This window comes from Danio rerio, chromosome 17, assembly GCF_052040795.2.
Source record: "Danio rerio strain M-AB ecotype USA chromosome 17, GRCz13ab, whole genome shotgun sequence".
Classification (NCBI taxonomy): Eukaryota; Metazoa; Chordata; class Actinopteri; order Cypriniformes; family Danionidae; genus Danio; species Danio rerio.
This window is the reverse complement of record NC_141037.1, coordinates 7,770,833-7,796,351: the sequence shown is the minus strand read 5'-3', so window position 1 is coordinate 7,796,351 and position 25,519 is coordinate 7,770,833. Positions and strand designations below refer to the sequence as shown.

At 35.4% G+C, this 25,519-nt stretch overlaps 1 protein-coding gene and 1 long non-coding RNA gene across 10 annotated transcripts; one reads left to right on the top strand and one right to left on the bottom strand.

Annotated features, from left to right (window-relative positions):
* Positions 1-229: 229 nt before the first annotated feature.
* On the bottom strand, positions 230-24,047 carry afg1la (AFG1 like ATPase a). Of its 9 annotated transcripts, none has more exons than XR_015512679.1 (14): positions 23,911-24,032; positions 21,011-21,231; positions 16,896-16,947; positions 16,704-16,805; positions 13,871-14,001; positions 13,519-13,707; positions 12,857-12,915; positions 11,293-11,375; positions 7,608-7,708; positions 7,015-7,085; positions 6,709-6,809; positions 4,879-5,019; positions 2,589-2,705; positions 230-738 (listed from the first exon to the last, which is right to left on the bottom strand). XR_015512679.1 is itself a non-coding variant. In NM_001199767.1 (13 exon segments), coding segments are annotated over 13 exon segments (1,416 nt in total). In that variant the 5' UTR covers positions 24,020-24,047; the 3' UTR covers positions 230-609.
* Positions 3,876-10,573, top strand: LOC147839903 (uncharacterized). The gene is made up of 2 exons (XR_015513077.1): positions 3,876-9,254; positions 10,399-10,573. It is a non-coding gene; the product is annotated as an uncharacterized LOC147839903 (long non-coding RNA).
* Positions 24,048-25,519: the final 1,472 nt, after the last annotated feature.

Sequence of the window (25,519 nt, the reverse complement as noted above, 5' to 3'; positions counted from 1 at the left end):
AGCAATATTTCTAATACCTTGTTGAATCTGTGCCACGAAGGATTAAGGCAATTCAGAAGGCAAGAGAGGGTCCAACCCGGTACTTGTAAGGTGTACCTAATAAAGTGGCCGGTGAGTGTACATAGCATTCTCATACATTACGAATACAAACAATACGTAATTATACTGTAAACAAACCTGCAGACATCCTCGACCTGAAACAGCACTACAGGAACCAATCAGACATCAATAAAAGTTGTTCAAATATTTTAATGCATTTGAATGCAAATATTCATCTTAAATAGGTTGCATATCAGCCATCTGACCACCAAATGTCATCAATTAAACACAAACCACTTACATAACCAGAAAGGCAGCCTGATTTCAAACGTTTCATTGGCAGATCCACATCCATCTTCATCCAACATACCATCTGCCCATCCTTCTAGACCAAAAACCTCAGAGACGAGGCTAGTGTCACGTTCATTTGCATGTGCGTTTATAAAGTGCAGCATTATTAAAAACACAGTCCTCACCAAATCAAAATGGAGTTGATCCCAAGCCCCAGAGAGAGGCTGAGTCTTATGATAGTTGAGATGGCCGCTGTATATGGAGTTATAATGATAAAAGCTAGTTGGTGCTCCGATCTCCTGCAACCCAGTACTCCTCCGTCTGCATCTCGGTGAGGCGAGAAACCGTCCTTTGAAAGGCGAACACCTCCTCCTCACCCGTGAAGATGGCCAGCGAGCTGCCTGCATCCTAATGCATGATGACAGCAAAGAAAATCTAAGTGAAGCGATCGACAATTCATCAAATCTAAACTTCATCAATCAATTTTTTTAAATCATAAAGAAGTTTGTGCAGTGGCATTAAAGGGATAGTTCATTCAAAAATGATGGTATAATCTCCCATTAATAGTTTTAAACCTTGATGAATTTCTTCTGTTAAACACAAAAGATATTTTGAAAAATGCTGAAAACTTGTAATCATGGACTTTTATTGACCTTAATCTAAAATGTGGAAGTGCGCCTGTTATTGCGGTTGTCTTAGAACTTCCGATTCAGTCGCCTATGGGAGAAATGACTCGGAATAATAAACGGCAGAAAATGGTCAAACTGCTTGCTCTACAAACAAATGTTTGCATGACTATACAGACCAAGTAAAATAATAAAATAAAAAATATCAATTGCAACATCAAGCAGCGTGACAAACAGTTTTTAACGTCAAAAAATGAATGGAAGTGAATGAGACCGGAAGTCTCGAGCCAAAAAGATTCAAAAGGCAGCGCCCGCTCGTCCGTGGAAAATAGTATTTGTTTTTCTTACAATGGAAGGCAATGGTTACAGTTTGAGTTCTTCTGTTAAACACAAAAGAAAACATTTTGAGAAATGCTAAAACCTGTAACCATTGTAATCTATGATATTTGTATTATTGATATATGCTGAATAATGTTTATATATGGTGACTGGGCTGGCCAATCCTGGAGCACCTTGACCTTTTTTGCTTTCAGCAACTTTGATGTGGAGGCTGAAGTATGAGGAGCGCTATCCTGCTAGAGAATTTGCCCTCTCCTGTGGTTTGTAATGTAATGTGCAGCACAAATGTCTTGATACCTCAGGCTGTTGATGTTGCCATCCACTCTGCAGATCTCTCGCACACCCCTATACTGAATTAACCCCAAACCATAATTTTTCCTTCACCAAACTTCACTGATTTCTAAGAGAATCTTGGGTCCATGCAGGTTCCAGTAGGTCTTTTACAGTATGTGTGATGATTGGGATGCAGCTCAACAGATCTACCTTCTACCACTTTTCCAAATGATCAACTAGAAGTCAAGTTATTATTTGTTTCTTGCAACTGGGATCGAGGACAAGACTTTTGTCAGGTAGTATAAGCCACACACAGACTTGCTAACACAGTGCTGTTCGAAAAATTTGACTCAGTCTTTCTTTTTATAAAGAAATGAGAGTGATGACATTAATAATAATATTCATAAAGTTTCATATGACAAACAAATGCTTCTAACAATACATTAACCAAAGCATTTTTGAAAAAAGCATGTTGTGCAATCCACAAAAAAAGTTAAGCAGCTCAATGGTTTTAAACATTTCTAAGAAAATGAAACCTTTATTGGTCACACTTTACAAAAAGGTTCATTAGTTAATGTTAAGTAATGCATTTACTAACATGAACAAACAATGAACAATACATTTACTACAGTATTTATTCATGTTAATAAACGTTAGTTAATGAAAATACAGTTGTTCATTGTTAGTTCATGTTAACTCATGGTGCATTAACTAATGTTAACAAGCATGGACATTAATGTTAATAATGCATTAGTAAATGTTCAATTATGTTTAATAAATGCTAAACAAGTGTTGTCCATGATTAGTTCATGTTAGTAAATGCATTTACTAATGAACCTTATTGTAAAGTGTTACCCATTTATTGAACATGAAATTAGCATTTAAGAGGGATCTCATTTTCTGAACTGTTATTATACTAACTTTCCACTCGGTTTATACTGTAAAGACTACAACTGCAACAAAAAAGGATATCCCATTTAATTCTGAAAGAATCTAAATAAGAAATGATTCATAAATTACCCTTGAAATGCCCAGATCGTCCAGTAAAACATGGGTCTCATGAGGATCGTGATCATCGTGATGTTCATGGACAAACAGATCATCTAATGGGGTTTCAGCCTTTAGCACCACTCGAACCTGTGGACATATTCATCAAAAATAACACAGTGACTCTTTTAAACGGGACCTATTATGCAAAAATCACCTTTGTAAGGGGTTTAAACAAAATTGTGTGGAAATAGTCTGTGAATAGCCAGCCTATATATAAATTAGTGTGGAGAAACACTTTGATTGACATGCTCCCTTTGTATGTTTCAAACGGAGAAAGCCCCCCTATTAGTGACTCTCTCTTCCTCATTAGCATAGGAGGTTAGTCTTGCTTTTGAATCTACCACTATGCTGACACATTGGCATTTATAGCTCCGCCCTCTTCTGAAAAAGAGCAAAATCTCAATTGAATTTAAAGCGACAGTCACCAAAATAACACAATTAGGATCAAAGCTAAAATGGGCAGTTTCAAAGAGTTATAAAACATTATCTGTGTGGTATTTTGAGCTGGAACTTAACATACACACTTTAGGGTTGTCAGAGACTTATTTTACCACATGGAGGGTTATGAGTAAGGTTTACAATGGATTTATTTAAAAGCTTCAAAAACAGCCACTATCCAACACCATTACACAGCATGGATGAGCAAGGGTATAATTTAAAACTACACTGATTCACTTGTCTGACAGAAGAAAGTCATATACATGAGAATGGCCTAAGGGCGAGTAAATTATTCAATTCTAGTTTATTTGTATAGCGCTTTTCACAATTATTATTGCCCCAAAGCAGGTTTACAAAGGGTCCATGTTACTACATTACAGTCAAAATCATAAAGTTAAGGTGTTGTGTATAGGGCGGACAGTACATATACATAGTTAACCTGCAGTATATATAGTGTCCTTTTCCAAAAGGTGATAACTGCGTGTATAATATAGTACTGCACAATATATTGTTTCAGCATCGATATCGCAATGTGATCATTCACAATAGTCACACACAGGATATGCAATGTGCAGTCTGGATTATAATTCATCATTTGCATGCGTTTATGAGGCCTGTAACTGTGAGGATTTGAAAAGCAGTCAGGCCTAAGGAATTGTTCTGTTTGTAACTTTAATAACGATTAATTTTATGGAATTATTTAAAAGTTGAAGACATTTAACATTTGATTATTGAATTACTGCACGCGAATATTGTTAAACTCCTCGGAAATCAATAAAACGTTTTTTTTTTATTCTAATATTTTTCTTTATTGTGTTTATCTATTCTTGTGGATAGTTTACTATATTTCATGCAGATGCACACCCTTACAAAATCATCCTAATCAATCTAAAATGATATATTATTTACAAATAGAGATATTCAAGTCACCTGGTGAAATTGTATTTATATTCCAATATACACTAACCGGCCACTTTATTAGGTACACCTTACAAGTACTGGGTTGGACCCCTTTTGCCTTACTGCCTTAATCCTTCATGCATTGGTTGAACAAGGTACTGGAAATATTCCTCAGAGATTTTGGTTTATATTGACATGATAGCATCAAACAGCTGCTGCAGATTTGTCAGCTGCACGTCCATGATGCAGATCTCCTGTTCCACCACATCCCAAAGGTGCTCTATTGGATTGAGATCTGGTGACTGTGGAGGCCATTCGAGTACAGTGAACTCATTGTCATGTTCAAGAAACCAGTCTGAGATGATTCACGCTTTATGACATGGAGTGTTATCCTCCTGGAAGTAGCCCTCAGAAGATGGATACACTGTGGTCATAATGGGATGGACATGGTCAGCAACAATACTCAGGTAGGCTGTAGCATTGATACGATGCTCAATTGGTACTAATGAGCCCAAAGTGTGCCAAGAAAATATCCCCCACACCATTACACCACCACCAGCAGCCTAAAGTGGTTGTGCGTGAAAATCCCAGTAGATCAGCAGTTTCTGAAATACTCAGACCAGCCAGACTGGCACCAACAACCATGCCACGTTCAAAGTCACTTAAATCACCTTTCTTCCCTATTCTGATGCTCGGTTTGAACTGCAGCAGGTCATCTTGACCATGTCTACATGCCTAAATGCATTGAGTTGTCGCCATGTGATTGGCTGATTAGAAATTTGCATTAATGAGCAGTTGACAGGTGTACCTAATAAAGTGACCGGTGAGTGTATATGCAGTAAATATCATGCAGCGCTAGAATAATACATTGTCATATTAAGTGTCCTCTAAAACAGAAATCACAGGTCTTTCACGACTTTACCTTGTGCTCATATAACGTGTCGATGAGAGTTATGAAGCGTCTGGCCTGGGTCTTCTTGTTCAAAGTGAGCAAAGGAATGTTTCTGATGAAAACCGTGTCAAACACAGCAGAGATCTCCAGGTAGTCGCTGGCTCCTATAGGCTAATAATGAAAACAAATGCATCACATACTAATTCTAGTTCATTTCAATGAGTAACAGCGAGTACACTTACATGGACACCAATTCTTTGATTTTAATGCGATTAAGACCATACTCTGATTAAGAGTTTACCATGTAAACAGTGATTTTTGATTACCTTAATCCTACTAAAGTAATCATGGAAACATGACTAAGACATGGAGTATTCTTACTTTAGTCACATTATTGAAGTGCAGCACGTATACATCGCAATCACATTCTTATCGTTTTGTAGTACTTTTTGCTACATTTTGCGACAGGACACACACACGGAAGTTGTTAGGCTTTGGACAACAACCAAATGAGATTGATCTCACGCAAGAGAGCACATTTTTGATGAGAGTGGGAAACAATGACTATGCTGAGAATTCTGGAAGAAATGGACATTATGAAGTGCCTTGACTTCAAGTGACTTTCGTGTGGGCATGAATAAAAAAGCTAGTGAGTGAAAAAGCAGCGGTGGCCTGTTGCTTGAGAATTTGTATCCGCCGTTGTCTGTTTTCATGCATAGTGTGAGAAATGAACTGCAGCTGAACTTGTCAAGTTAAAAACCAAATGCCCAAAATCCCACATGGTGACCAACATGAACTGTTGTTGCATAAAACGGCAGAGGAAACTAGCGATAAATGCGGAAGTAATGACGTTGATCGAACTACGTACTAGGCTTGGGGGGTATTGCGGTATTATGGTATACCGCGGGATCTAAAAATAGCAACGGTGTCAGTTTCATTACCGTTATACCGTCATTAAATATTAAATATCCTTTATTTAATGTCTACAAAAACGTATGTGTGATTGTCATCACGGTACAGTGTGGAGAAGAGAGAGAGAGAGAGAGAGAGAGAAAGAGAGAGAGAGAGAGAGAGAGAATGAGAGGAGTGTCCCGCGCATAAGAATACAAATAAGACAAACAGGTGATTGCGAGCCTAAGGTCGCATATAAGGTATTCAGTTTCTGAATGTTTTAGGCTAAAGCCAACAGTTTGGTGATGCTGTCTGAGCCTTACATCATAATTTTGTTATGGCGGCAAATCAATGCCAATATTCTAGAAAGGCAGAGTAGCCAATAGCGTTAGAGATAACAAGTAAACCAAGTCCCGGCCCAAGACTGACAAAAATCTAAAATGTTTCGCGCGAGCAGAGAGAAGAACCAGCGAGCGAGCGGAGAGAACTGATCGCGCGCGCGTGCGCATGACTTCGCTTGCGAGAGCGTACATCGTGCACACAGATGATGATGTTTTATGACGGGACTTGTTTTCTCGTGCTGGATCAGTTGAGCGCGCGCGTGAAGATCCCCTGTGCGCTCGCGAGCTGTAGCTTTCTCGCGTGTAGACCTGTAATCTGCTCACGGTTCACTTCTCCTTGCGCGCAAACATTACCGCTGCGCTCGATTAATATTGGCATTGATTTGTCGCCATATACTTTTACTAGGCCCGGTAATACCGGATACCGGGGTAATATATGGAGGCGGTTTGACGGAATTAAAATTTAAGCCTACTATGCACTATAACATGTAAAACGAGAACATTAAATAAGCAACTCATGTAAACACCTTAATCATATTGTGGTCTTATTCGGATTAAGGCAAATAATTAGATTACTGATATCCATGTAAACATAGTCGATGAGTTTGAATGGAAAACATAAGCTTACCCGGTCACAAAGCTCCTCAAAAGTGCAGTCTGCAATGGTCCCACATGCTTTATCAAGTGTCAGTATCCTGCCATGTACCTTTAGAGATCTGGGTCGGGTAACTGAGATAAACACAATCAAAATTGCATTACAAAATACAAGACTTACAGCTGGTGTAAAATAATTTACAATCTGTAAATTCACACATAATGCACATTCACATCTCCAGCAAGATGATATTTAATGCAATTACACGTTCTTTTGTTACAATCAGATTATATAGAAAAATTCAGTGTGTGTGCGTGTTTGTGTTAAAGGCCAACTTACTATCATTCTGTTTGAAGGCCATCTCATCAAACAGCTTATCGAGTGTTGCGTCAACATCAGGTTCACTAGAACTAAATTCCAGAATATGTGATGAATAATTCAACTCTTCATAATACAGTGTTTTATTCATTGATATTTGTCCAAAGCACTGTTCATAATGAGGTCTGCTTTGAATTCTAAAACACTCTCTTTTTTCATCTTAACATGAAACAACAACTCTAAGGGTTTCTACATTTTTTACCAAGTCAAATTTAAAACTTTAAGCCCTTTTTAAAGACTTTTATTAACTAACTTTAACACCTTATCACTATTTTGATGTCATTTGTTAGTGTCATTGGATTATTAGGACTAAAACTACAGGATCAAAACAAACAAAACACATTTTAAATCATTGTGGGAGCATTTAAGAAAAAATTAAAGCTAGCGTTCTGTTAACATTGGACAATTATGACCTGTTTTAAATTACATAAGAACTATAGGACCTGTTTAAAATTGTTTAAGAACTAGAATACAACATTTAAGTTTAAAGCTTTAAATTGTCATTTTGAAATTGCAGACTTTTTTAAAGGATTATTATTAACTAAATGTAATACCTTTATAACAACAGTGGTGTCATTTGTAGTAGTAGTAGTCGTAGTAGTAGTAATACAGTCGACTACAGACAGTGGAATACTTGGACTAGAGAAAGACAGAACTAAAACAGCACAGAATCAAAACAAACACAACACATTTTATATCATTCTAACTGAATTTTAAAAGGTTTTAGAGCTAGTGTTACATAGACATTGGAAAATTAAGGCCTGTTTCAAATTATTTAAAGGGTCACGAAACACCAAAACACATTTTTTGAGCTGTTGACAGTTGTATATGTGTCCCACACTGCTAAAAACACTATTAGGTCACATATATCTCACTAAAAAGTGAAAATTGGTAGTTTTTGCGTTATTTCGAGCAAATTCGTACTTCCGGTTTAAAACGAATTTTTGAAGCTGCGACACGGCCATGAGATCTTAGTGTGTAGACTGAACATCTGTACCTGGGTGTACCGTATTACGTCTCCGAGTGTGCTGCATTAATGCGTGAGTAAGACTTGGTTCAAACCAATCAGCGCGCTCTATTGTGCAACTTCATTAAAATTCATTAATGTTACAGTGAAGACAGCATCACGGCAGAGACGCCACATTGTGTTGCCAAAACAAGCGTGCAGTGTTGCTTTCCTAATTTCCTGAAGTGAAGTTTTGTGTGGATTACAGTGTATGCGACGCGACGCGCAACAACAATAACTTACGTGTATAGGAACATTGTTTACCCGAGATCTTTTCTCTTCTGCAATTGGAGATCCGGATTCGCTTGTAGTCTCTTCTTAATAAAGACGCGGCTCTAGTTGCTGGTGATTGTCCTGTCTCTACAGATTTGGTAAGCGAGCGACCGGTGCTCTTTGTTTATTCAGTTTATTCGTATCAAACTAACTATTACACCGAGTGTAAACATGTTAGCACCACAACCAAACTATTACCGTCATGTAGGATTTTGACCGCATTTTGTGACTGGAATAACACACGCGGCTTACCTGCGGAGTGCATCCAAGTTACAGAGAAATGCAGAGTTAATTTTTTTCTCTCATTCGCCGTGCGGTATCAAACAATGCATGAAAAATACACGCTTAGATCAGTTCCTCGAATCAAATATCTCGTTTGTCAAGAGGGGCACGAATTAATTCCCTGAATGAAAGACCCAAACTGCAGTTAAAGTCCACCATTTAATAATTTGGCAAATAATTAAATTACAGATGTCCATGTAAACACAGTCACTTTCTTCCCTGTGTGTGTGTGTGTGTGTTTTGACTCTGGAACTCTGGAATATTTAACACGTGGTCAAATAGACAATCCCACACCATGCCTCTTTTGCTCCTCCGACACTCCCCCCTAAACAGAGCTGGACACGCCCACTTTTCTGGGTTTTTCCAAAGTATAGGTGTGAAAACACCCTGCTGAAACGAGGGGGTTTCATGGCCCTTTAAGAGCTAAAACAAATTACAGAGCTTTTAGACCTTGACATTTAGAAATTGTAAACTGTAGACATTTTAAAAAAACAAATCATTTTGGGAAAAAGTGACCCTTCATACTTGCGAAAGCAAAATAAAACGGTTTAAGTTTTTAGTTAATTGGTTAAAGTTATTAGTAACTAATAAAGTTATGGTAACTAATGACCTTAAATGTTCTGGATTTTATTGTAATGCAGTAATGCGCACCTTTTTTAAAGCTGCTTTAAAACAATAATTATTGCGAAAAGTGAAATACAAATAAACTTGAACTGAACTACAAGTTTCGAAAAAACAAAACTGGAATATTAAGACTAAAACCACAGAATCAAAACAAACATTGTGGAAGCATTTTAAAAAGTTTTAGAGTAAGTGCTACATTAACATTGGACAATTAACCCATTTAAAATTATTTTAGAGCTATAATGCAACAGTTTAGTGAGTTTAAAGCTTTAACTTGTCATTTTAAAATTGCAGACGTTTTAAAAGACCATTATTAACTAAATGTAATACCTTTATAACAACATTGGTGTCATTTGTAAGGGCAATACAGTAGACTATAGATAGTGGAATACTTGAAATAGAGAAAGACAGAACTAAAGCAGCACAGAATCAAAACAAACACAACGCATTTTATATCATTGTAAGAGAATTTTAAAAAGTTTTAGCGGTAGTGTTACATAGACATTGGAAAATTGAGGCCCGTTTCAAATGATTTAATAACTAGAATACAACACTTCAGTGAATTTAAGAGCTTTCAGAATCTAAATTTTAGAAATTCAGAAACATGATATTGGGAAAAAGTGACCCTTCAACCTTGCAAAAGCAAAATACAACGGTCCAAGTAATTAGTTACTAGTTAATTAGTTAAAGTTATTAGTAACTAATAAAGTTATGGTAACTAATGACCTTAAATGTTCTGGATTTTATTGTAATGCAATAAAGTGCACCTTTCGTAAAGCTGCTTTGAAACAATAATTTTTGTGAAAAGCACTATAAAAATACTTGAACTGAATGTTTCCAAAAACAAAACTGGAATATTAAGACAAAAACCACAGAATGAAAACAAACAAAACACATTTAAAGTCATTGTGGAAGCATTTTAAAAAATGTTTTAGAGTTTAGTGCTACATTAACATTGGAGAATTAGGACATGTTTACAATTATTTAAGAATACAACACTTTAGTGAGATTAAGGCTTTTAAGTCCTAAAATTGTCATTTTGAAATTGCATTTTTAAAGACCATTATTAACTTAATTGAATACCTTTATAACAATGTTGATGTCATTTGTAGTGGTAATACAGTGGACTACAAACAGTGGAATATTTGGACTAGAGAAAGACAGAACTAAAGCAGCACAGACTCGAAACAAACACAACACATTAAAAGGTTTTAGAGCTAGTGTTACTAAGACATTGGAAAATTAAGGCCCAATTCAAATGATTTAAGAACTAGAATACAACACTTCAGTGAATTTAAGAGCATAAAATTTAGAAATTGTAAACTTTAGACATTTTAGGAAACGGCTGATCTAATGATTAGTTACTATTGATAACTAATATAGTTTTGGTAACTCATTCATTCATTTTCTTTTTGGCTTAGACTCTTTATTATTCAGTGGTCGCCACAGTGGAATGAACTGCAAACTTATCTAGCATATGTTTTACGCAGCGGATGCTCTTCCAGCTGCAACCCATCACTGGGGAACATCCATACACACTCATTTAACACACACATACACTACAAACCATTTTTATTTTACCCAATTCACCTACAGCACATGCCTTTGGACTTGTGGGGGAAAATGGAGCACCCGGAGGAAACCCAAGTGTCGTGACCACAAGGAGAACATGCAAACTCCACACAGAAACACCAACTGACCCAGCCGAGGCTCAAACCAGTGACCTTCAAGTTATGGTAACTAATAACCTTAAATTTTCCAAATTGTATTGCAAGGCAAGAATGTGCACTTTTTGAAACAATAATTACTGGTTTTCACAATATACAAATAAACTTGAATTGAAAGTTTAGAAAAAATCTAAACAAACAAAAAATTGCAGCTTTGTTTAGTCTCTCACAGAGAGAAAAAAACAACTTTAGATAAATAGATCAGGAATCAATTTAAAGATAGATTTCTGTGATTATATGTTAGTATGCTGATATATTATTAAAAATGCATAACTAATCTATTCTAAAGCAGGAACATCTCATTTTAACAATTTAATGAATTCTTACAGGTAGAAGAGTTTTCCAGCTGCAGGGCGATTTCTCCTCCGGTAATCTATTCCAGAATCCAGACGTAAAGTTTGGCAGTACTCCTGATTAAAAGACATTTGACCGTAGCATTACTTGCAGAAAGTCCAACAGAAAATAACTAAAACAACATGCAATGTCAATGCTTAGATTTCCTTTTGGCATCTTGATTTCTAGTCTATCTGAAAAGTCAGAAATTTACAAAACAAATAATTGAGTAGACAGATCAGAGACCTATTAAATGAGAAATTCATTCGTTCATTCATTCATTCATTTTCCTTTGGCTTAGTCCCTTATTTTACTAGAGGCTGCCACACTTGAATGAACCGCCAACTATTCCAGCATATGTTTTATGCAGCGGATGCCCTTTTAGCCGCAACCCAGTACTGGAAAACACTCATACACTTTTGCATTCATACACTTTGGCCAATAGTTCTCTTTCGCAAAGTGTCATGTCTTTCTCTATGTATCCCTTTGGGTGGCATTGTTTAAATATTTCAAACTTTGACATGGAGTTTGCTGAAGTAATAAACATGTTTTGGGCAGTGCTCTCTTTTAGGCAGAACAATTCCCTTACGTGGAAGATTATGAGCTTTTGAAGCCGTGTAGATTCACTAAAACATTACAAGACATCATGCGCCATCTTAGGCTTCATTTACACTGCAGATCTTGATGGTCAATTCCAATTTTGTGACTGTATCTGATTTATTTGATGACCTGCTTACATCATCTTTTAAAAGTGACTCGTATCCCATCGTCTGCATGTACACAGCACACGGCAAAGGCGAAATAACCAGGAAAAAAAAGCGGACGCTGACTAACAGCTGATAATTAAAGAGTGCTCTTTTCTCTATTCCTGTATGTAATGTGTTCGCAACTATTGACAGGCTGTTTTACTATAGTTTATGACAGAAAGGTTCTCATTTGTCCATCTTCTTTTGATATATAGGCTTTTTTATACCTTTAGGCATCTTAAAGTAATGTCAATGGCGTGATTTATGCACGTGATATAGAAGCAGTAGTTTTATATTAGTTTATATTGGTTACATGGCGGACATTGCGTTCTCTCGCTCTTATCAACATCCTTAAATACCTGTGCTATATGACAATATAAAAGCTGTTTTAGTCCGTGTATGAGATTTGACCTTTGGAAGTCTGTTGAGGCCTGTTCTGAAATGAAAGCATCAGACTTGACATCATTCGCATTCGCTATGTTTTTTAATGACGCGCGACTTGCATTGACAGATGAAAATCCGATCTACCTGCTTACACTGCAGACACGAGAACACAGATCTGATTCATATCGGATAACTTTCCACATAAGAACAAGGTCTGAATCTGATTTGGGTAAATCGTAATCCATGTGATTTGTTCCTGCTTACACATACATGGGCCACATCTGATCTGTGCCACATGGGAGAAAAAAATAATAATTTCGGATTTGAGTCACTTGAACAGTGCAGTGTAAATGCGGCCTTAAAGTACAGTAGGTTACATCAGTGAATCTGAGTGTATTAGATAGCATTCATGCTGCTCAAGTGCTTACCTTTAGCACAGCTATGAAGGGCACAAAGTTCACCCTCTGTAATCCGTTTTTGTACAGATCTGTAAAACAAGATTTTGTTTTTGGTGCAAACAAAAAACCTCCTGTGAAATTGTTTTTCTTTTTTAAAAATTTCCTAAATTATGTTTAACAGAGCAAGGAATTTTTCCACAATTTTTCCTATAATATTTTTGTTCTGGAGAAAGTCTTATTTGTTTTATTTTGGCTAGAATAAAAGCAGTTTTTTTAACCATTTTAAGGTCAATATTATTAGTCCCCTTAAGCAACTTTTCAAGCTGTCTGCAATACAAACCATCTTAATACAATGACTTCATTACCCTAACTTGTCTAATTAACCTAGTTAAGCCTTTAAATGTCACTTTAATCTGAATAATAGTATCTTAAAAAATATCTAGTCAAATATTATTTACTGTCATCATGGCAAAAATTTAATTAATCAGCAATTAGAAATGAGTTATTAAAACTATAATGTTTAGAAATGTGTTGAACAAAAATCTTCTTTCCATTAAAAAAAAAAATTAAAGAGAAAAAACTTCAACTGTATTTTTACGTAACTCTTAATTGAATAATTTTTGCAGATAACACAATTCTTTTTGAATATCACTATTCAAAATGTCGGATAATAAGACAAGCAATCCTCATACCCTCCAGAATGCGTGTAAAACTTGCGTAAATTCACTGCTGGAAGATCATATCAACATTCTGAGTCTTTGCTGGATCGATGTCTTCTTACCATCTGGAGGGCGATTGGACGTGGCAACAACTACAACCCCATTCAGGAAGAGGTTCTCAAAGAGCTGCTTGAGGATCATGGCATCTGCAATGTCGGTGACCTGATGAATAGAGAAAGCAAAAAATAAACAAATCAACTCTCTCTGTACGTTTGATTGTCATTGCATGGATTATAAGATAACATAAGCAGACTTCAAGAGGCAGAAACAAATCACAAAGGCTTGATTAGATTACAACGATGCAATAGAAAAGTGAAACATTCACCTGAAACTCATCAAAACACAGCAGGCAGGCCTCTTCACTGATTTCTTCAGCAACCGGTGCGATAGGATCGTATGCCTTTGCCATTTTTCCCACTTTTCTCTTGGGCAAGCTTTGTTTGAGCCGATGGATTCCTACATAAACATGAGTCTATCTGAGTAAGAGCAAATAATAGCATTTTTACTATTTTGCCGTCTGTATATCATCTATATACAGAACTTGAAATCCTACACCAGTTATTTTTGAGATTTCAGGAATATTTTCAGACATGGTAAATGATAGACATTTAGTCAGTTTCTGTCTTCTGTATATCTCTTCATACAACAATGTCTATAGGCATGAAAATATGTTGATGGTGATGGTATAATAATTATAAATGTTGTAAGGTAAACAAGAAAATCATGTAATTGTTTTTATTACTATAAATAGAAAACTATCAGAATTTAAGTATTATCAATAGACATTAGGCTTTTGCCAGTGTCAAATGTCTTGTTGTGAGTAATTGCTAAAATTACGGTTTAAGGGATTATCACGATATAGAACTAAGCTACAGAAAAAAAGCTACCTTATCAAGTATAACACGAAAAAATAATTTGTTTATTGCTGTATTATATTAGTATATACACAGAGTAAACAAATGTTTCAATTAAATTTATATGCAAAAGGATTATAAAGTACAAAAGATATCACTTATGGCCCATTTCCACTGACTGGTACGGTACGGTACGATTCGGAACGGGTCACCTTTATCAGGCTTGCTTTTCCACTGCCAAGGGTACCCTTTTAGTGGGCATGGTGTACGACAGAAAGCTTCAATCGACATTTTTTACTCAAGAAAATTTCTACAGTAAAGCTGTACGGGTGGCTTACATATCATATGCTGAAAAAATAATGTCCTCCTTTTTTTACGGCTTCTCCTTTGTTTTTTCGAGCTTCACTCTCTCGTTTGTCAGTGTCTGACAGGATGGGGTTTTAAAAGCACGTCAATAATCAAGCGCACGGTATTATCATCAGCTCAAGAAGTTTGTTATTTCAAATATAGACACGCAGCGAGCGCAAACAAGAAAACGAATCCGCTCACGCTTCAGACTGGCACGTAATAAACTAAGGGGTACAGGGTAAATCTGCTCCTCTTTTTTGGCTTTGTGGCTGTTCATCAAATTATAATATGGATATATATTTACGCTGTAAAAGATCTCTCAGCTGTGTACTTTAAACATGGCGGCTCTTTTGTTTTCATTCTGGCTTGTTGCATGAGTGAATGACGTTTCTCTGTAAACCAATAGCGTTTAGCTGCACGTCTAGCTCTGCCTTTTTGGTATCCTTTCTCGTGTTTGGTACCCTTTTGAAAAGGTGCTGAAAAAGTGGTACAGTACGGTTTTTCGGTATGCCTTTTGACAGTGGAAACGGCGCACCAAACCGAACCGTACTGTACAACTCAGTGGAAACGGGCCAATAAACTGAAATAAACTAAAATAAAATCTCATTAGAAAAAACAATGCAGATTTATTACAATTACTATGCTAATATTAGTTTAAACCACAAACTGAATTTCATTCATTCATTCATTTTCCTTCGGCTTAGTCCCTTATTTATCAGGCGTTGCCACAGCGGAAAGAACCCTTTCAGCTGCAACCCGGTACTGGGAAACACCTATACACTCTCGTACTTACACACACACTCATACTGTACACTTGGCCAATTTAGCTCATTCAATTCACCTATAGTGAATTTCTTTGAACTGTGGGAAAACCGGAGCACCTGGAGGTAACCTACACCAACACGAGGAGAACATGCAAACTCCACACAGAAATGCCAACTCGTCCAGCCGAGACTCGAACCAGCAACCTTCTTGCTGTGCGGCGACAGTGCTTACCACTGAGCCACCATGTCACCCCAACTGAATTTTATTAGTTTGATTAAATAAAATGATTAAAGTTTTCAAACAGAAAACGACTAAAATTAATACATTATTAGGTTTCAAATAAGAATTGAGCATCACATAAGATTAATAAAAGCTTTTGTAGTTTTCATTATGAGTTTAGTTAAATAGCTAAATGTTAAATGTTTATAGTCTAATACACTTTTATGTTCTAATAAAGTTATTTTTTTATCAATAGTTCAGCATGTAGTAAGGCATATTTTCATGTTATAAACACCACTGCAAATACAATATGAATATTCTTCAAAAGCAATCTAAAAGTTTAACTAATAAATAATTTATTACAGTATTTTGAAGTGCCATTTTGCATGTTTATTATCATGGTAGATTCAATTTCTGAATGTCAGATTAGGTATACTACATAAAGTTGAATTCAGAATTATTAGCCCACCTGTAAAAAAAATTTCCCCAATTTCTGCTTCATGGACAGAATTTTTTTTCAACACATTTCTAAACATAATAGTTTTAATAACTCCTCTCTAATAACTGATTTATTTTATCTTTGCCATGATGACAGCACATAACATTTGACTACATATTTTTCAAGTTACTAGTATTCAGCTTAAAGTGACATTTAAAGGCTTAACTAGATGAATTAGGGTAATTAAGCAAGTCATTGTATAACGATGGTTTGTTCTGCCGACAATCGAAAAAATATAGCTTTAGGGGGCTAATAATTTTGACCTTAAAATGTTTTTTTTTTTTTAAATGTAAAACTGCTTTTATTTTAGTCGAAATAAAACAAATAAGAAAAAATATTATAAAAAATACTGCCAAACATTTCTTGCTCTGTTAATCATAATTTGGGAAATATAAAAAAAAAAAAAAAAAGACAGGAGGACGAATCAAAAATCATCAATAAATTCACAGCATATTGTTAAAAACTGAACTTACGTTTATGCACATCCAACATGAATCCGTGAAAATGGACCCTTTTTTTTTTCTCCGTCTCTACATGATTATAAAACATGTCCATAACCATAGTTTTTCCTGTGCCTGTACATGAGGAAATATACAATAATAACAATTATTTCTTTTTAAAACAACACAAAAACAAAAACTACAATAAAATGTTGCAGAACTTACCAACATCTCCAAAAATGTAATAACCTTTTGGTGGCTTTCGCTTGGAGATAAACTGTTGCAGATGCAAAGAGAAGTTAGAATTTGTTAAACACTCATTTATACGGTTGAAGTCATAATTATTAGCCCTTTTTTCTCCCTCAAATATTTCCCAAATGATGATTAACAGCGCAAGGAATATTTCACAGTATTTCCTATAATATTTTTTTTTCTGGAGAAAGTTTCATTTGTTTTATTTTTGCTTTGGATTGTTCAAAAGATTGTTAGGTTGCAATAATTAGGGCAACTGGAGCCGGAACACTTCCCAAAAGATAATATAATTTGAACAGCATCTACACTTATGCTAGTCTGTTTTCCATAATCCCAAAGTCTCCATAATCTTAGACCAGGCCATATCCTGAACATTTTTCACAGTATTTCCTATAATATATTTTTCTTCAGGAGAAAGTCCTATTGTTTTATTTTGGCTTAGGATTGTTTAAAAGATTGTTAGGCTGCATTATTACGGCAACCGGAGCCTGGAACACTTTACAAAAGATATTATCATTTGAACGGCATCTGCGCTTATGTTAGTCTGTTTTTAATCATCCCGAGGTCTCCATAATCCTAGACCAGGCCCTATCCTAAGGTGCTGTGGTGGTCATGAAGGAGCAGAGAGCATGAGACAGATTCCTGAAAGACCCCAGTGACAGACGAGTCTCCGCATTGATCATGAGGGCCAGCCTGCACACCCACTGGTGACCTACTCGCACCTTCTCTACTATGGATGTCCAGCGTTCTCCAGCCTTCGATGCCTAGACAAGTTTGGCCAGAGGAAAAATGGTCATGCCCAACTGAGCCTGGTTGCTCTCTAAGCTTTTTCCTTCAAATTCATCAGTTGGTGAAGTTTGTTTCCCGCCACTCTGAAAACTGGACTGACACAATTTCAACTTACTAGAACTTCTATGTCAAGCTGCTTTGACACCTTCCATAGTAAAAGTGCTATAGAAATAAAGATGAGTTAAATATAATATTTTTTTCTTCTGGAGAAACTCATTTTTGTTTTATTTCAGATAGAATAAAAGCAATTTTTTAAATTTTAAGCCATTTTAAGGTTAATATTATTAGCCTGTTAAGCAGAAATAGGAGAAAAAATATACAGGAGGGCTAATAAGTCTGACTTTGGGCCCTATCATACACCCGGCGCAGTGTGGCGCAAGGCGCTGCGCAATAGTCTTTTGGTAGTTTCAGCTTGGCGCAAGAATTGTTTTGAGGCATTGCGCTACGCTGTTTAAATAGCAAATGCATTAGCGCTCATTTGTGCGCCCATAGGCGTTCTGGTCTAAAAAGGAGACGTTCTGAGGCGGACCACTGGTGCGTTGCCATTTTGAGAAACTAAAATAGATTTTTCATTAGACCAAAACTAACCCGGTCTAAACTCTGGCGCAGAGTTGTGCCTCGCTTCCACACTGCTTAATACGCACAAGAGAGCAATAGGCAAATATCTTTACATATGAAAAAATTTAAATATTAAGAATATATATAGGATATAATAAGAATAGATATAGAATATAAATATAAAGGATTAAAATATTACAAAACATTATTTTGTAGCCTACATAAATATGAAAAAACACTGCTTTTATGTCGTCTTCATCTCGGGAGGCTTTTTCAGTTCATTCATAACAATTTGCTTTTGTATAATGTCATTATTATTAGCAGTTTTATTTATTATATATCATATTTATAAAGCTTAGATTTGCCCACCTGTCAGGTTTTAGACCATATGGGGCATGGCAGGTGTATTTGGAAATTACTCAGTATTTTGACCACACTTGGTTATTATTGTTCATTTATTCATTTGCTGGAAATTAGAACTGAATTTAGAAATAGTTTTAAAACGAATATTTGCGCTTAAACAAAAGTATTTATTTATAGACTAATTGATGTCTGTGCGTAAACGTTTCCCTATCCAAGAGCGAAAGTGAAAGTAGATCCATTATCTCTCATTCTATAAAACCTGAACCACACACTAAAACCTGAACCCCACTGTTCTAGTTACTATGACCATTTATGTGAAGCTGCTTTGACACAATCTACATTGTAAAAGCGCTATACAAATAAAGCTGAATTGAATTGAATTGAATTGAATTGAATTCTCACGCAGTAGATGTTCTGTTGAACAGTTTTCTGTTAAAAAAAAAAAAAACTGTTAACTGTTTGCTTGTGAAATACTCATTTTTTTCACTTAGACTTACTTTGCGTCCTGTAAATAGCGAATGCGCTCTTGGCGCGACGCAGCTGACTCTTAAAGGGAATGGGAGATGAGACTCTAATTGGTTTATTCTCAAAACACTAGGGTTGGGCATCTAAGCTATAATGCCGATCCGATACGCATCTCGATACAAAGAATACGATCCGATATATTAGCGATACATTTGTGACATATTGCGATGCAACACGATACGATTCACACCCATATCACGATACGATGCGATATTTTAGCACTAACTAATTAGATCAAGTTTATGAGATGATGTGAAAGAGGATGCTGTGCCATTGAATGAGTTTGATTATTTATAAACCAAGCAAAACCAAGACTTTTTTTACAAACTGGCTCTTCTCTCAGAGCCAGAGTGTCAGTTTACAGTAGAGGGCCATTTTAGAACATATAGCACATATTATTTAAGTATTTTCAAGATAAACAGAATGTATAAGTGCAATATATATTAAAAAAATATGTATATATTTGCACTCTTTCAACATAAATAAATTTAGCATTGCACAACAAGAATTGTGATTTAACTTTTCAACTATGAAAACAAGTTTTACAAAGATATATTTTGCCACTGATTATTCAAAACTTAAGGTCGTGAACTAGCAGTGTTATGCTGCTTTGAAACAACACTGTCACTGTAAACAACAGGCTAATAAAAATATAACAAACCAGCAATCTTCTTGCTGTGAGGTGGTCAAACTACCCACTGTGCCACCGTGACACCCATTATTTTTATCATTATTATTATTAATATTATTATTATTATTATAATTAAATAAAAATTAACAGGAGGAGGTGTTTAAAACCTTCGTTCTCCGTGACACTAGGCTGAATATCTTTGCAGATGAACAATGCAATAGCATTCGATATTGGCGTAGAGCAAGCAGAACTGTTGCGCACGGAAAAAAAAACTTGCAATGCTTTTCTCACCACTTTTGGAACTGGTTGAAGCAGTGCGAAAGCCGGGGATGCAGAAACACTGGAAGATGCTTTCACAACAACACCGTGGCGCCGCTTCAAGTGAGATATCAGATTAGTCGTACTGCCCGCGTATTTTACAGATGCGCGGCACATTTTGCAAATTGCATCTGTCCTGTCATGTCGTCCATCCTTAAATCCATAATGTTGCTTGCCATACTTTAGATTTAAAACTCAGTGGGGAATAAAATGTTTGTTTTGCTTCTCGCGCTTTCTGAGGGCGCACCACTAGCTTCATCCGCACACCTGATACACTGAGTTGTAGTGTGTGCACATCCGCAAATCCGTTGCTAAGGCTTACTTTATGTAGGTCGATTAAATTATGCGCCAAAAACAGGTTGACAACAATTGTTAAAAAATAAAAAATACATTCTATATTAAAAATATAAGCTGTATCTCGGAAAAATCGATCCATCTCGCAAAAACCGATGCATCTCGATTTGCTTCCAAAATTTCATTCATCCTCTGCTGCTCAACCGATGCACTCGCATCGTGCACGCGCATGACCGCCTATCGATACATATCGGTTAATCTTCCCATCCCTACAAAACACACCTATAACTCATTAAGAAAATAAACTCAACCCTTTTAGCCCATGCGCCTTGGTGCAAAGCAGGTTTTCCCGTCCGTAAATAAGCAAAAATGTGTTCTGCCACGCCCTGAAATCATTTGCGCCCTGCATTTTGGGCTCTGCGCTTGGACCGTCAAAATAGAGCCCTTTATCTGTATATAGTCAACATTTGAAATGGATCAAACCCTTATATCAAAGCTGTCCATAAACTATAGAACGACACCAATTCTTGTCTTGGGACACTTTTTTAATCCACTTCAAATGTTGACTGTATATTCTGTGATATTTAGGTCTGGAGTCTGGATGGTTTACCTTTGAAAAAAATGTTGAGTGGTCATTGTTGTATCCTCTGAGATTTTTCTGCATCTGATCCAGTTTTTCCACAACGGCTCTTTGCTGCAGATCTTCTCGTAGCTGTCCATCCCGTACAAGACTGTTGTAATGCTCCAAAGGTCCACCAAAACAGCTGCTGCTGGGAGAAGTTGAGGCGCTGGACTCGTCAACAGTCTGAGACAAAACACTTGTGGAAAACTCTGCAAGACAGAAAGCGTTTGAGAAGAGCAATTTGACAAATATTTCCCAAGTGCTGTTTAACAATAGCAAACATAATAGTTTAATAACTAATTGCTAATACCAAATCTTGTTAATCTTTGCTATGATGACAGTACATAATATGTGACTAGTTATTTTGCAAGACATAAATATTTAGCTTACAGTGCAATTTAACGAGTTTAATTAAGTTGATTTGTTCTGTAGCCAATCGAGAAACTAAATCTAATTATTCTAAACTCTAAGAATATAGACGGTTTAGCAGTTTACTTTTTTTTTTTAAGTTTAGAGATGTGCTATAGACCATTTTGAAAGATGTAAACAATAAGAACAATGGTCCCAGCATATTTTCGGTTTTACATTTTAAAATCTATAGCTTCCAAGAATCCAAAAAGAGCCACATATTGTTAAACAATGTTATGATAGCTGTTTTAACGTCATGATATGATTGAATTGCTTATTGTTGCAGTTACAAAATAGTTTGAAGACAAGCAGGAAATGTTAATGGGCCAAAGACATGACCATATTGAAATGGTCTATAAAACATATAGTTATTGTCACAGTCTCTCAAATATTTCCCAAATGCTGTTTAACAAAGCAAGGAAATATTTTCACAGGATTTTCTATTAGGGTTGCACTATTTACCGGTACTATGGTAGTATCGTGAAACTATGGCTCCAATATACTGGTGGTGCCACTGTAGTTTGTTAACGGTCTATCTATAATAGATAATGTTGCATATGGAAAAGTCACTAAAATGTTCACCCGTTTGTGCAACAATAGACCATTTTATTTTAATAGTCTGTGGGGCCCTTTAAGGTTTCATGTTTTCTGATGTTTTCTGACATTACAAATGCACACCTGAATCGGTTCATTTCTGTTCCCGTCAGTATGATTTAGTAGCTACAACAACTGCAACAATCTCTTAAAAAGAACAACTCACAAAGTGAAATTTTGAATTACTTTGGATTATTACCTGATAAGACTGAAAAAAAAAACAATGGATGAAAAACAAAAGAAAAAACATTGAAACAATTTTTGACCACTTCAAAAAGTCTCTTTTTGTAACAAATTTCATTTGGTATAATTTGTATCCTTATTTTAATGTATTTTTGTTGGTCAGTTATCTATAAAATAAGCAAACAGAGCCAATACATTTAAGATGAAGTGACGTGAAAAAAATAACTTATTAAATAATGAGGGAATTATGAATTCAAATCAAGTAGACCAATTATAACAACTAAAATATAGTATTTCTGACAGTTCTCTTTATTATTTGAGTAGTATTGCAATACTATTTGGTATTGTGATACTTCAGCTGGTAAAGTATTGTAAAATGAACTAATAGTATAATTTTTTGTTTGTTTGTTTTTTTTTTTTTAAAAATAACAGTTGACAAGTTTGTAACTAATTGTTTACAATACAGAATATGAATTACACTGTCAATGAAAAAGACATACTAGAGAGAAAGAAAGAGAGAAGAAAAAATGAATAAAGAACATGATAGGGAGGGAGGGAGATGATTGATATTTTTTAAAGAGCATAGTAATTCCTGATAGCTCCCATAACAATGGTGAATTTTTTTGGACTTGAACTAACGGTATCACGACAACCCTATTTCCTATTACATTAGCTGCGTCCCAAATGGCACACTATACACTATGCACTCATGCACTATGTACTTATGCACTTACACACTCAACAGGATAGTACATGTATGTAGTGTTGTCCCAAATGGCACACTAATGTTTTTTTACTAAACGGAAATTCAAACCGTTTCCCTGATGACGTTTGACGGTTGCCAAATCATTGAAATAAACGACCGAATTATCAAATAATACCTATCGTGAGTATTGCCGCATTCACCATCGGGAGGCGATATAATCACTCTCGTAGGAGAAATTTGCTTTCTCCATCCAAAATAAATAAAGTTATCCAACATGTGCGTCCGATAGCTCCGCCCTTTCCGCTACGTAAGCAAACCTGCGGTCGTTGAGTGCGTGAAGTGTCCATCATTACACACTTCATTTTAGCGGCTGAATGAGTGCATCATCCGGGTAATTAAAGTGCACTTATTATTTTAAGATTTTTCAGTGTGAACACACTACTTACACTATTTATACTACAAAATGGCGTAGAATAGTGCATAAGTATGCGATTTGGGACGCAGCTATTGACGTGAACATACATGCAGACAGTCAGTTCTGTTTTAGTACAAATACTGTTTTAAATTATGATTCTGTCCAATTCTATCTATTATTAACATCATAAAATGTTCTCTAACAATACCTTTTGTCATAAAAATGAACATAAAAACACTGTCATACAACAAAGACAAGCGTAAAGTACGTTAAAAAGAGATTTTTAAGTACTTCCAAGACAAGAATATAATAAAATTGTCACATTATAGCAAGTTAGCACACATTAAATATATTAAAAACACAATTAAACAGCCGGACAACAATAAACTGTGACAACAAGCGCTGGTCACACATATTTATACACACATTTTGCTTGTTTTATGTCTCATTACTCATGTTAACCTGGAGTCATTCACACTTCATGTTCTTGTCTTGTCAGAATGTCAGTGTCGAGAGTCAACAACATAATGACATTTATTTCTGTAATATTATTGTCTTTCGACTGTGATTGAAAATGCTTACCTCTTCTAACGCGGCTGATAATACAAGGCAAGTTTGACTTCGACAAAAGCTTATTTCCCACACAAAACTGAAGTCCAAGCGCCGCCAAGGACGCTTTACCGGCTGCCATGATGATTCGAAATACGGAAGCTTTATTTTACTGCGTCCTGAACAGCGGTGGTAGGCGTGGTCTCTACGCGAGACAGCATACGGCTCATGAATATTAATGATTTGGCGTGGCTCTGGGCTCAGTAAGTAGAAAGCAACGTCATACTGCCCTAATTTATATTCATTAGTTTGCAAATTTGCGTCATGAATAGCGGAATATTGGGGTTTTTGATAAAAGATTTAATTTTATAAATACATAACATAAAATAAAATAAACGATTTTGACATATTGTTATATATATATTAGTCAAATCCCATAGATTTTAATGGTAATTAAAACTTTTTTATTTATTGGAAAAAGCATGATTACTCAGTAAAATATACTTTACTTCTAACAAAAAACGAATTAATAAAACATAATAATAATACTAAAAGATAAGTTATCATTTATAAATGTTGATTTAAATTGTTTATTGAAAATGTAGTATATTATATATTATGAGAATAAAGATGCTTTAAAAAATAATTTTATGCTCACCATGGAAGCATTTATTTATATATACATCAAAAATACAATATACATTTGTGAAATATTTTTAACACTTAAAAATCGTTATAAATTGAATGCAATAAATATTTATATGACCCAAAGCTTATTTTTTTTAGCATCATTACTCCAGTTTAGTGTCACGTGACCCTCCTGAAATTATTCTGCACAATTATTATAAATTGTTATAGGTGATCAGTTGTTACTACTTGCTGCTATTATTATCAATGTGGAGTTTTTCTGCCTATATATGTACATATATTATATTATATTATGTACATACAAGAATAACTTACCCCGTGTTGGTGTGGGATTCCTCCGAGTCCGGTTGCTCCGGTTTCCCCCACTGCCCAAAGACATGTGGTATAGGTGAATTGGGTAAGCTAAAATGTCTGTAGTGTTTGAGCGTAAATGAGTGTGTATGGCTGTTTCCTAGTGATGGGTTGCGGCTGGAAGGGCATCCGCTGTGTAAAATATTTACTGGATAAGTTGCCAGATTAATAAAGGGACTAAGCCTAAAAGAAAATGTTTGAATGAATGAGTGAATGAATGAATTAAGATTAACTGAGAATAATTACATCCAAAATAAAAGTTTGTTTGATATGTGTGGGTGTATTATATATTTACGAGACAATATATATGAGAAATTTTTTTTTATATATATATATATATATATATATATATATATATATATATATATATATATATATGAGAAAATGTTTATTTATATTTCAATATAAAATATGTATGTATATGATAAAAATTCTATATAAGTATCCATGTAAAAAATTGTTTTGTTTCTGTGTATGTGTCACATATACATTACATATATATAAATATATAAATATATAAATATATATATATATATATACACACACACACACACACACACACACACACACACACACACACACACACACATACACACACACACACACACATATATATATATATATTGTATATGTGACACGCACA